The 13,175-nt window shown below is 39.2% G+C and overlaps 1 protein-coding gene across 2 annotated transcripts in view; it reads right to left on the bottom strand.

The window, feature by feature from the left end:
- LOC139975837 (serine/threonine-protein kinase mTOR-like) overlaps nt 1-13,175 on the bottom strand; it is a 97,830-nt gene that overhangs the window by 72,902 nt on the left and 11,753 nt on the right. For both annotated transcript variants that reach the window (XM_071984061.1, XM_071984062.1), the window contains exons 10-24: nt 12,135-12,180; nt 11,616-11,749; nt 10,451-10,573; nt 9,467-9,630; nt 8,406-8,611; nt 7,743-7,839; nt 7,217-7,422; nt 6,267-6,389; nt 4,961-5,044; nt 4,314-4,406; nt 3,002-3,136; nt 2,165-2,294; nt 1,425-1,663; nt 955-1,041; nt 8-175 (exon numbers count right to left, since the gene is read on the bottom strand). In XM_071984061.1, coding sequence (XP_071840162.1) covers nt 8-175; nt 955-1,041; nt 1,425-1,663; nt 2,165-2,294; nt 3,002-3,136; nt 4,314-4,406; nt 4,961-5,044; nt 6,267-6,389; nt 7,217-7,422; nt 7,743-7,839; nt 8,406-8,611; nt 9,467-9,630; nt 10,451-10,573; nt 11,616-11,749; nt 12,135-12,180 — 2,035 coding nt within the window. The remainder of the gene's footprint in view (nt 1-7; nt 176-954; nt 1,042-1,424; nt 1,664-2,164; nt 2,295-3,001; nt 3,137-4,313; nt 4,407-4,960; nt 5,045-6,266; nt 6,390-7,216; nt 7,423-7,742; nt 7,840-8,405; nt 8,612-9,466; nt 9,631-10,450; nt 10,574-11,615; nt 11,750-12,134; nt 12,181-13,175) is intronic.

Raw genomic sequence — 13,175 nt, 5'->3', positions numbered from 1 at the left:
ACTTTACCTTTGTAGTCACTGTCTTGCTGGAGCTGTGGTCGTGCATGAACACTTTCAGCATCATGGGGATGATTCGAGGCAGGTAGAGTTTGAACTCTCCTCCCAGAGCCACGACTAACTGCTCCACCAGAAGAATAATGGTGTTCTGTAAAGGACTATTAACTGTCCAAAAGTCCTACCATACCGAAAAAAGAAGAAAAAGAAAAAAGTAAAGAATAAAAGCATGAAAGAGCACCAGGGGGTTTGAAATGATTTTTGAAAGAGGCCATGGCACATATGCCATAGGTAAAATAAGAATTTGAGGGGAACTGATGGCATGTGTGAGGTCAAGATGAGATAAAACTGAATTTTCAAACGAGGCGCCAACTTCCTACTTAATTCTTACAGTGTGTTCAAGTCAAGGACAAATAATATAAAAAATTAGTGATAACAAAGGCACTTACTATACATAAAATCATGCATTTACTTGTTTCTCCACAACCTTACAACCGTACGGTAAATTTACTGTACATTTACAGGGTAGTTACAACCATACAGTAAATCTACCGTGTAGTTACTGGGTAGTTACAACCGTACAATAAATTTATCGTGCAGTTACAACTGTACAGTAAATTTGCTGTGCAGTTGCTAGTTACAACCGTACAGTAAATTTACCGTGCAGTTACAACCATACAGTAAATTTTCTGTGCAATAACGGGTACAACTGAACAGTAAATTTGATGTGTAGTTAGGGGGTTCTTACAATGTAAAGAGAACAAAACAGTATCAAAGTTATCAAATACAGGGCAGATACAAGATTAAATTGTTGTCAAAATCAACCCTTTCTTCACATGAAATTTTTGTCTTCTCAACTTTTATGCAACGTTCTGGTCCATGAAACAACACTAACGAATTTCCACATCTTCTCATTATTACTTAAGACACCTGTAAACATGACGACGAGGAAACACCTACCCTGATTAGGTCAAAAATATCATCCAAATAGTTCCGGATGTGCTGCTTAACGATGGAAATGATTGTTCCTAGCTGCTGAAACAAAAACTGTGAACAAACGAAGAAACAAAATAAAAGAAAACAGAATACTTGTAGATGTCATATGTGACTTACACTCATAATACTAAATAGAAACAACCACCACCCTCCCCCCCCCCACCAGCCCCTAATCATTGCACGTGCAAAAATCTAATTCAGAGTTGTGTACACACATGGACTGCATCTTACAATTCTATGTTTACCTCAGAGTTCTGTTTTCGATCCAGGTCTGACATCAAACAGGCCCTAATAACTCTATGGAGTATCAATCAAATGTTTATACACATGAAATTCAACAACACTGAAGCATTATCACATAGCACAATCAACTCCCATCTATCCTAATTATTTGGAAGCCACAAATAAAGTTGGCAATTTGAAACATTCCTCACCTCTCGTATTCCTGGATCGCAGGTCCTGATGACGTAGATGTAAGTCGGCATGATCTGTGGTAAGAACTGGACGCACTTGACTCCGAGACTCTTAAAGATGAAGGTGATGGCTTGAACGACTCCTGTGTGGTGATTGGCCAGCGAGGGGTCCTTCATGATCCGCATTAAGGTTGATATCGCTACTGCTGGGTAGAAATCTTCCAGGTTTGGACTCCCGAGGGTAACCAGCATTTCACTCGCTGTAGATACAAGTATCGGAACAGAGAAGACCAAGTCGTGAAAATCTTGAAATTTATAGAGAAAATGGTATTTTTGCGATCATACAGGAGATGATGACCTTTGTCAGACAACTTTTTGAAAGAAAGATTTATCAACATCAACTAATCAACATCAACTTATCAACTTTTCAACATCAACTTTGGGAATGAGAGATAATCTATGCCAGTGGTGGTGACAAAAGGAGGATAAAGGAAGTGCAGAGAGCAAAGAATGGTTTCATTATCTTCAGAGATCATCAATGAACAAGCTTTGAGTGTGTTGCCAAAGAAAGCGTGCAGCACTATCTGTTCATAAACTTAAATTTGTGCTCCCCAGATAGATATAGACGAAGGCTGTTCGTTTACAGCCAGTTGAGTACGGCATATCTCCCAATTGAGCAGATACCATCTCTGATCCAAACCGAACAGCAACCAGCAAGTGCTTGGGTGCGTGTGATATTTTTTACAGAGACATCATCTTACCTTCCTGTGATGTCTTGGTCTCTGAGGTACTCAGTGCAGCAGCTGTGTCGGTCATGCTGTCCTTCTTGCCTTGGTTGATCTTGTGCTTGTAAGGATCCAGAGCTCCGAGGAGACCAAGGGCTCGTATAGTCTACAAAACGATAGAGATGATCTTTTAGTTACGCACAAAAGTACCTACACTTTGCTCCGTGTGCAAATTTGGTTGTCATTACACACTGAACCTTTAACATTATAACTCACATACATGTATACCTATATATTTCATCACTGTGTCTTATTATGTCAAATGTATTGAATTACTATTCACATTTTTCTCTATCTGTCTACGAAAACGAAAGTTTTCGGACATATGGAGAATTTGAGGGAAATCCGTGAAGGAGAAGACAAAATTTTCTCATTGGTCTTTGAGTTTTACACAAATACCTGGTTTGAACGGTTTTGTGAAATATCAACTGTATATATACGAAACTCAGATTGGTTTAGCAAACCGTATCCTAATTCATAACATTTAAGAAAACTGGGAAACGCCAACGAATTGTTTGAAATTCTTTTCAATAACTTATAATAATAATTATCAGTTCTTATCTAGCACAACTTACAATAAAGTCTGGCCGCGCTGTGAATTAACATAACTTGAACTTACATCAACTATTTAGGACATGACTTTGCACTAAGACAATCATTCAAAGCATTAAAGTAATCTGCTTTCCTATTGTGGCATTTCTGGCCACTTAACTGAATCATTAAGTTACGACAAATTTACTCCCTATGCCCTCACTTTCTTTAAGATTGTGCACATTCTCTCCAATTTCAATAAAATAACTGTGTGTTTCTTACTTCTCTCCGCAGAACTTGAGACTGTTCAGTCTTCAGAAAGTTCAGCAATAAATCTAGCAGATTGGGATACTTGTTGTATGGCTTCACTACACAACCAGTGCTCTCCACCAGTTCACACAATGTCCAGAGGGCATTCTGTCAAAAGGGAAAACAAAACAAGAATAAAATATTACTTGTTGCCATAGAAATGATCATCTTTCAGGTCTTACTTGGATCAGAGTCAGAATTATTATTGAAGTTAACCTTTTTCTTGCTTTAATTGTAAGTTTTTTTTTTCATTGCTGAAGATCCAGTTAAAACACAAACATAGTCCAACTGCTGCTACATACTCTATCTGCATAGGAACCTTAACATTTCAATATTTCATGTAGAGCAACTTCCGGAACATCACAACTGCTATGTAGAATCTATGCACGCAGCCTAATGTATCTGATATCACAAACATTGTCCAACTGCTACTACATACTCTATCTGCATAGGAACCCTTAACAATTCAATATTTCATGTAGAACAAATTCATTAACATCACAACTGCTATGTAGAATCTATGCACGCAGCCTAATGTATCTGATATCACAAACATTGTCCAACTGCTACTACATGCTCTATCTGCATAGGAACCCTTAACAATTCAATATTTCATGTAGAACAAATTCATTAACATCACAACTGCTATGAAAAACCTATGGACGCAGCCTAATGTATCTGATATCACAAACATTGTCCAACTGCTACTACATACTCTATCTGCATAGGAACCCTTAACAATTCAATATTTCATGTAGAACAAATTCATTAACATCACAACTGCTATGAAAAACCTATGGACGCAGCCTAATGTATCTGGTAATACAAACATGATCCAACTGCTACTACATACTCTATCTGCATAGGAACCTTAACATTTCAATATTTCATGTAGAGCAAATTCATTAACATCACAACTGCTATGTAAAACCTATGGACGCAGCCTAATGTATCTGGTATCACAAACATTGTCCAACTGTTGCTACATACTCTATCTGCATAAGAACCTTAACAATTCAATATTTCATGTAGAACAAATTCATTAACATCGTAACTGCTATGTAAAACCTATGCAAACCTGAAGAAGACAATCTTTGCAGAACTAAACTAAGCTCTGTCTCAAATTAATAGCTTCATATAGGCAAATCTGAGGGGGTGCTTTTTTTTGTATTATTGCCTATTTCTATGATATATGCCTGTGTCAGATCTTATACGTGTCAGTTTTTTCTGTACAGTTTTCTGTAAAAAACTGTACAAAGTAAGACAAAACTTTGAAAAGACTTGCCTCTCGTTTGCTCAACGATGATGAGTCTTGAAGCATGTCAATGAGAATCGGGAGAAGCTCATCCATCCACTTCCTCATCTCGACTCCGCTGACCTGCAAGAGTTTAGGAGAACCAAATATATTAGGATTATCCCACACGTAGGTTATACAGACTTCCAAGATAATGACAGAAATCTATGTAATGCTGCTAACAAGGCTTCTCTACCGGAGACTATTCCCTGATGCTTTTTACCCTTGTAGAGCAATCATCTCACACTCCGAAACCATATTCCAACACCCAAATTCATTCTAACTGTTTGACTGTTTCAAGATGGCTAAGGTACCCTCCTCATCACAACTCCACAATCTATTGCCACTTTTCACTTTGGTATGCACACTCAGACATGTTCAAGCTGTGAATCAAACTTCAGTCAATAAATGGAACAAGGTCCCATCTGTCATCCCTTAACCCTTACTAAAGTACCCTTCACCACAAGCCAAACTAACATTCTAGCCCTACCTAAGATTGACCCCTTAACCCTTATTAAAGTACCCTTCACCGCATGCCAAACTAACATTCTATCCCTACCAACAATCTGTTACCTTCGCACTGGTATGATATGAAACCTCCGTTAAAAATTAGTTAATGACGTATTTCCTCTTCTCACCTGAGACTGCTCGCCGATGGCCTTCAAAACGTTGATGATGACTCCAGGATTTGGGTCAGCCTCTTTCAGTTTTGGTATCAAGGCCTACGAAGGAAATGTTCAACAGAATCGTTTGGAATAAGATAGAAAGTTAGGATGATACAGTCAAACAAAAAAACAAATCAATGTCACTATAAGCAAATTAAATTGTACATAACAGATTACAATTCACAGTTGTGTAGCTAGGGCAAAGAAAAGGGTAAATGATGCATCTCATATGGTATTAAAACAGGGTGTCGAGACAACACGACCATAAACAAAATATTCTGTAGGGTCACCACAAAGGTAGAATACAAACAAGCTGATATTTGTGGACAAACTTTGAACATGATTTTATTCACAAGTTGCAAAACATAACAACATTTAACACCTTTAATCATATATTTATCAAATGGGACAGAGGTACTGCTTACCCATAGAACCAATCTACAGGCCATAACTTCTGCCACTGGAGGGTGTCAAGATGATCAAGATGAAAATTGAGGTCACCAAGCAAAAAAGGGGGATTATCAGGGTCTTAAGAAATGCCCTAATGTGAGGCACAGCTGCACCCCTAGTGCACACCTCCAAGGGTCATATAAAGTGAGTGTATCATAATAGGTTGCTGTGTGTAAAGCAATGTGGCCAACTTAAGTAATGGGATCCATGTAGGGCCACATGAAGTGTGTGTAGTATCATAAGGTGATTCGATATCAGTGTAGATTGGATGAAGTATGTGTCCTGTCAGTTACATAGCAGGAAGCATTCCAACATTACTTACCATCAATACAAATCCATGCAGGGTCACAGGAAATGTGTGTGTGTGGGGTCAATACTTACAGGGGGAGATCCAATATGGCTTACCTTAAGTATGGGATCTCCACAGTTTATCATGCAGTGTGTGTGGGGTCAATACTGACAGGGCATGATACAGGGCATGATCCAATATGGCGTACCTTAAGTATGGGATCTCCACATGTTATCATGCAGTGTGTGTGGGGTCATTACTGACAGCACGTGATCCAATATTGCTTACCTAAAGTATGGGATCTCCACAGGTTATTATGCAGTGTGTGTGGGGTCAATACTTACAGGGCATGATACAGGGCATGATCCAATATGGCGTACCTTAAGTATGGGATCTCCACAGGTTATCATGCAGTGTGTGTGGGGTCATTACTGACAGCACGTGATCCAATATTGCTTACCTAAAGTATGGGATCTCCACAGGTTATTATGCAGTGTGTATGGGGTCAAAACTTGCAGGGCGTGATCCAATATTGCTTACCTTAAGTATGGGGTCCATGTAGGGTCTGATGAGACGAGGCGCGTTGGAGACGAGGTTACACAGCATCTTAGCGCTCTGTTCTTTGTTCCTTCCGACACCGCTGTGTTCCAATTCTGTCATAATCTATGGGATTAAAGATCATCAATAATATAACACAATTACCATCAATAAATGATATAATGGTTGGTTTGACACTCGCAGCTATCATAACACAATATAAAGAAGTAAAAACAACATTTCATTATATCACAACCTTATTGTAGGTTACAGATACTGACTAAACTCTACTTGGATGAGCTTTGCCCTTACGGTAGCTTTCTCTGTCACTTAAAACATCCAACTATTAGGAACCAGGGACGTAGCCAGGGGGGTAGAAAAGGAAACCATTGCTCCCCACCACCCCCTTTGAGTACCCCGAAAAATAAAATTTAACTAAAAGCAGGAAATATCATAAAAGCCCTCTTTTCAGGTTGAAGGAAGCTAAGCGACCCTTCTCAACCTTTTCCCTGAAATTTCGTCTGCTTCGTAATACAATACACTTAGTATTGTTTATTTCCTGCAGCGTGGGAGGCATTTCGGGCAAAACTTTTCTTTGTACATCACGACGCTCCGTTAAGTGTTATAATGCTCCCTTGTGAGAAATGACCCTTTCAAAATTCTGCTCACCTCCCTTCAAATTTCTGGCTATGCCCCTGTTAGGTACACCAGTAACCAAATAGCTACCAAAGTTCCGAACTTATGTCAAAAAAGGGAATGTTTGAAGGAACACGTTGCTCCAAATTCTGTTTTTTATACATCATTCTAGTGCTTTGACTTTCGCAATTGTGTCATTTCTGATCGAAGACTTTCGCATCCCTTCCACGAGTCAATCTCTGAGAAACTGCAAAGCAAAGCTAACAAAACCAAAGCTGCTAAAGGAGACACGAATAAAGAAAAAGCAATATTTTCACCTGGATCAAAGTCTTCCTCAAAGATGGCATGACATAAGCAGGGTTGAGATTACTCAGTCGCCCAATGATACACATCGCCAGCTCTCTGATGTCAAACTGCTCATCGTTCAGCGCAACAAACAGAGCGCTGAGGTTTTCCGCCTGGGCGAGATGACCATCGAATCGGTCGTCCAGGGACTGCAGCACACAGTAGCGGATCTCAGGGTCTTGAAAAATTAAAATTAAATAAATAAATAAATAAAGTGTTAACAACTAAAGCTCTTTGTTAACTAGATACCATGGAAACATACACTGACTGTTTGCCAAACTATAACATCCACCCACTGTACCTAGGTATGTGTGACTCAATGGTAGGATAAACCTTGCAGTGCTGTTAGGACTGCATTATAAAGGTTAATTCCAGTAACATGAAAATAGTACCCCCTTCAGCAAGAAAACATCCAATCCATAAATCCATGGCAAGCTTTGCTCAACGTCAGAGAGGAGGAGGGAGGGGTGGGGTGGGGTGAGGGGCGCAACAACTTACCGGAGTCTGTTATGGCCACTACCAGCAGCTTGCTGAGGACGTCGGCAACCACTTGAGTGTTGGTAGAGCCGGTGGATGGAGACGATGTACTCCGAAGCTAAGGAAGAAAAGGACCGCAAAATATATGCAGCTTTACAGAGAGCCTTTGGGTATGGCATTATGCAGTAGTTATTTAACATTATTTTGCAAATTTTACAAATAGAGATGTATGGTTCTATTTGAGTGGGAACACATTTCGGGGTTTGTACATTGATAACAGGTACATCCACCTGCACTATCGTATCCAGCATGTTGGATGGGGAAGCAGTCTGTTGGACAGCGTGGGACAGGGACATAAGACAGGGACGTGAGACAGGGACATGGACAGGATGGGACAGGGGTGATCTCTCTCACATTTAAGAGGCTCTATCAAATTGGAGACTTTTGATTATGGTAACACAGAACAGCCAATAAAGAATTTTTTTTTTTTTGAAAAACTTCACTCACAAAACTGAATACTTCAAATAATCAAGAATCGCAAAAAAATTTACATAAAATATTGGGCTGAAAAGTTTACAAGACATCGAAGCAAACTTATTATGACACTTCGATGAGCTATGACGAAATAACCAACTAACCATAACATTCCACATTAGATTAATTAGGGCTTATCAGACCACCTACATTGATAGACGGTTGAAGCAGCCGAGAGCACGTCCAGGCCGCCTCTTTACGTATTTCTGTGTGTTCGCTCGAGAGGAAGTTATCAGCACAGTGGCGTACAAACTGGGTCAACGAATGACCCTCAAAGTCAAACGAACCCAGGGTTCTGAGAGCCAAGACGATGTTCGTTATATCGCCATTTTCCAAGCTAGAGGGTTGATTGCCACCTGTGAGGAAAATGAAACCGACATGTTTAAAAAACCCATGATTGAAATCACTGATCTATAACAACCCTGCTGCACTTATTACCAACATATTTGAATCATTTTTTTTATACCGGTGAAATGGTCCACAAAATATTGCGAGTCGTGTCCTCTCGGCCCACAATATATATTTAGCTGGTAATCGTCCTGATCGGTTGACTGTAATAAAAAACTTCGTCTAGAAGCTCATACGCAAAGAAATACAAATTCTGTGCATCCATTGGGATGATTTGGTATATATACTTTGTGAATTGTTACCTACATTCAATTTAATGTCTAACAGGAGGAACTCTTATAAATAGTAACAGTCTGGGGCACATTGTCGTAATTAATATAGTTTCCTTGCTAAAGTTTTTGCACTGATGGTATCGATCGTTTGTGCTCCTAGTAGCGCTGTTTTCTTTGTTACTCTTATTCTAATCGGCTTAAGTATATGCTAACTCTGTGGTTGAATATTTTGGAAAGTCATTAACTGGGCTTGGTGCGATACTGAGTTTACCGACTCTTTTCTTCATCACAGTTTATTCTAACCCATAGAAGCTCTGCTATGTAAAGCGGCTGCCAAAACCCTACGTTTACAGATTATACGAGATTGTACGTCTTTACGCGCGTATAATCCCTATTCAGGGGCACTAGAGCGAAGCCCTAAGCCGCGTAGACACCTCGTAGACACTGCGTAGAAAGTTGCGTACAGAAACGTATAACAAAGTATAATCGCGTAGAGAAACGTAGAGTATACATCTACGTGGAGTTATAGGTGAGCGGTACTGTATATATCTACTTTGTGACTGTCCATTGTTTCTCTTTTACTGTTCTTACTTGTCGGGGTGATGGGTATCAGGAGACCTCGGGGTGTACCGGGGTGCCGCAACGGCTTGTGCATCAGGACCAAGGATAACATCTTCAGCAGGCCATCTTGAATGTCTTTCTTCAGTTTCTGCAGTTGTTGAGCTAAGTTATGAAGAGCTGCGGTCAAAGCTGGACTGTAGAGGAAACGAAGGAAGAGACAAATTACGTTCAATCCATTGTTAAACATCTTTTCGATCTTTGTTTGTTACGTTAATAATTAAGTTTGTGTTATTTGGCATCGTACAAAACAAGAAACTTTATTTCTTTAAATGCCACTTAATGAAGGTAGAAATCAATTAAATTTCAACAGAAAATCAAAAGTGGGGAGAGCATCACACAACTCCTGTTTATACCCGCTGGCCACCATTAATATTGAAATTAATTGCTCAGATGTTGTTTGAACTTGGCAATCATTGAAATTTCCTCTGGTTCTCAGTACGAGGGCAGCGCAATCGCACGATATCATGTCTGGTTTACGCTTCTATCTCGGTATAAATTAGGCTACTAGAATCAACACTAGCGAATTGCGCTCCCATACAAATCTGAGCAAGGTTTCGAGACCGATGAGTCAACCTCAGAACGGATTAGCCATGCATGGTTTCACGTGTGAATCTGACGTAAAATTCAAACTCCAGGGCTCATTTAATACCTGGTTCGGTCCATCACAAGAATATCACCACGGCAATTTTCAATAACAATATAATTCCTTTCCATGACATACCTTTTCAGAATTGATAAACATCTCAAAGTACAGTCAGTGTTTCAATAAGCAACAAAATTCATAAAGGTCGTGACTGCTAAATTATACTCTAAAAGACCTCCAAAGCCGTCGACAGTTTCATAGCCACTTAAAGCTAAGCCCTTATTTGAATTTGAGGTGACCACTCCATCATGCTACTTGTACAGCCTAGAGAACAAGAAAGTCACTTTTGGGGATCAGCATCTGATACAAACCTGAGACCAGTCGTTAACATCGGTTCCAAGAGTTCCTTCACATCTTTAGTGAGTGTCTCCCCCACGGCCCTGGCCAGCATACTGATGCACGTAAACACGGCAGGGTCCACTGTCTTCTGTCTCCTATGTTCATGAAAGAAATGACAGCGAGATGAATTATCCCCCGCTCCACATTGCTAGGAGTGTTAGCTCAGTGGGTAACGCCTGTGCCTTTCAATCATAAGGTCCTCGGTTCGAGTCACTCCCAAACAGCCCAACAGAGTTGTTGACAATTGACAATTCATAATCATGGACGTTAAATATGAATGTAAGAGACTGACTTCGGTCAGCTTGCGGCTTTGATAAGCCAATGATGGCTTCTTAGCGAGTTCCTGCTTGCAGGAGGATCTAAAATACATACATACATACATACTATCGAGCTATCTTAGAATATTCAGATATGATATGCAATATTTGTTAGTGTGTGATAAACTTGATAAATCGTCACCATTAATCAAAATTCTCACGTCCACAAACGATCCTTGAAATATTTGTCTTTAGTTGTCTTTACGGACTACAGTAATTGGTTAATTAATTGCACAGCTGCGTGAGTCATATTTGACAAGCAGCTCCCGGTTCCTAATCACCCAATCACAGGTAAGAGATAGACCTGCCACAGTGTATGTCAATATATAGAGAGAAAAGTAGCACCAGATAAGAAAATACCTATGCCTCCCCTAACACTGGTACACAACAGGGAAATACGTCTATGTGGGGGTAAGACATGGCAAATGTTATACAAATGGGCACATTCCTACACAACATTAGTACAGTCAGTGTTTCCATAGCGACAAAATTCATACAACGTCGAGACTGCTAAATTCCCTTCTCTAAAAGACCTCAAATGCCTGTGATAGTTTCCATAGCAACTTATCCTGAGCCCTAATTAGATTTGAGGTGAACACTTCACAATGCTACTTGTACAAGTTCTGGCTTGGGACAACAACAAAAAATATTGAGAATACACATTTGAGAATTCACATTTGACTGGGCACAAACAGCTGCTCGTAAAACAAAGTTTTCCTGGAAGTACTTGAACACCTGACGACACACAAGAAACTGTTCGCTCAAATATATATATAAAGACAGAGGGAAGACATTTGCCACAAAGCTGTGAATGAATTACTTGGGAGGGATTTCTTTGGTTGGTAGAGAGAGCTTGATAATCATCAGGATGCTGTTGACATGAGGGGATATATCTTTGTTCACTGCCACCGCCAGAAGTCCCACCGCATGGAAGGCACTCGACCGTTCTCGATCCTTTCATATGAAAAATGAAGTGAACGAAAAAAAATTACACCTTCAAATTTTGTGGATAAACTTTGGTACTCATTCATTCATCTATCCATCCTTTCATTCATCTCGTAAGCTTTTTCTGATAAAAGAGCTTTTTTAGCATTTCTTCCTTTGTTTCTCATTTTTCATTACTGTCGTAAATGTAACATTTTCATTCACTATCATCAGAACTCAAGAATTAAAATGATAAAACCCCAAAATTCTGTATTAAAAGTGGACATCATTTATTTCCCTTCAATTCTATCGTATTGTTAAAACTAAGCAAGATCACATTAATCCCACTGGTTAATCCCATTCCCTAAGTAATGGCTAAATTTCATATTTATCCATAATTTTGAATCCTACTTACCTTCTTCAGATAATTCAGTAGGTATGTAACGGTATCATTTAGGTAGCTGTGAAAAGTTACAGATAAATAATAATATAAATCATCAGCATTTATTTTTATGACGCTTAAGCGACCAGAAATGTGGGAGAAACTCGCAAGGGCTTTATATGGATTACAGCTTACACGTGGGGTGGCTTCCAATTCAACATTTTCTACTCAAATTTTGAATCTTTCAATTTAGAAAGTCATTTCAGATGGGAAAACTGTTGATTGCTTTTGGATGAAAAACCCACCATACTATGACCTGGCCGGGTTTCGAACCTGAAACCTCCCAATTGGTAAGCCTCATTGCTTATGCAGATAACCCAAATGATACCCCTGTGACACCCCATGGGGTATGCCGATACCCCCAGGTATTGCAGATATCCCAAAAGCTTTAGAACTGAAAGAAGTATTAATATAATCATCGTGTCTCTTTTCCCCTTTTTATCCTCTTCGTTTTTTTCCTTACCAGAACAAAAAAGTTGGATGCAATGAATGCCAAACGCATCACATTCAACACAAAACAAATTAATTGAGGTAAAGGTTTGCATGGAAGCTTGTACACCTTTGATGTACACTCATTTTGACACACCTTAAGCATGTGCATAATGCTAATACGAAAGAAAGTATCTCAAAAGAGTCTCTCGGTTGGTACAAAACTATTACATAAATGCTATTTAAGTTTAAATGTCAATAAAAAATCGAGAATATCATTAACGATTGGATCTCATGCCATATTATTTTGATAAGCACTTACGAACAATTAACACAAACGATTAACACGACAATTAACAAAATTCCAGGAAATTAGAAGCCAAAGAAAAGACTGTGCATTCAAGCTTTTACTTGTCGTTGGTATGTATCTTTGCAATGTTCGGACTGAGACCTGGGAGATTAACCATTCCTTAGATACCACTCTAATCCAACTACTAATCCTACAACTGGTTTGGTCAAAATTTGATAGTTATAACTATTTCATCAGAAAATGGAAATTTCTGTGTTTCCCACAAGAAATGTTTT

Source organism: Apostichopus japonicus, chromosome 11 (genome assembly GCF_037975245.1).
Source record: "Apostichopus japonicus isolate 1M-3 chromosome 11, ASM3797524v1, whole genome shotgun sequence".
NCBI classification, from domain to species: domain Eukaryota; kingdom Metazoa; phylum Echinodermata; class Holothuroidea; order Aspidochirotida; family Stichopodidae; genus Apostichopus; species Apostichopus japonicus.
The sequence above is the reverse complement of the archived record's forward strand: the minus strand, read 5'-3'. Positions and strand labels throughout refer to the sequence as shown.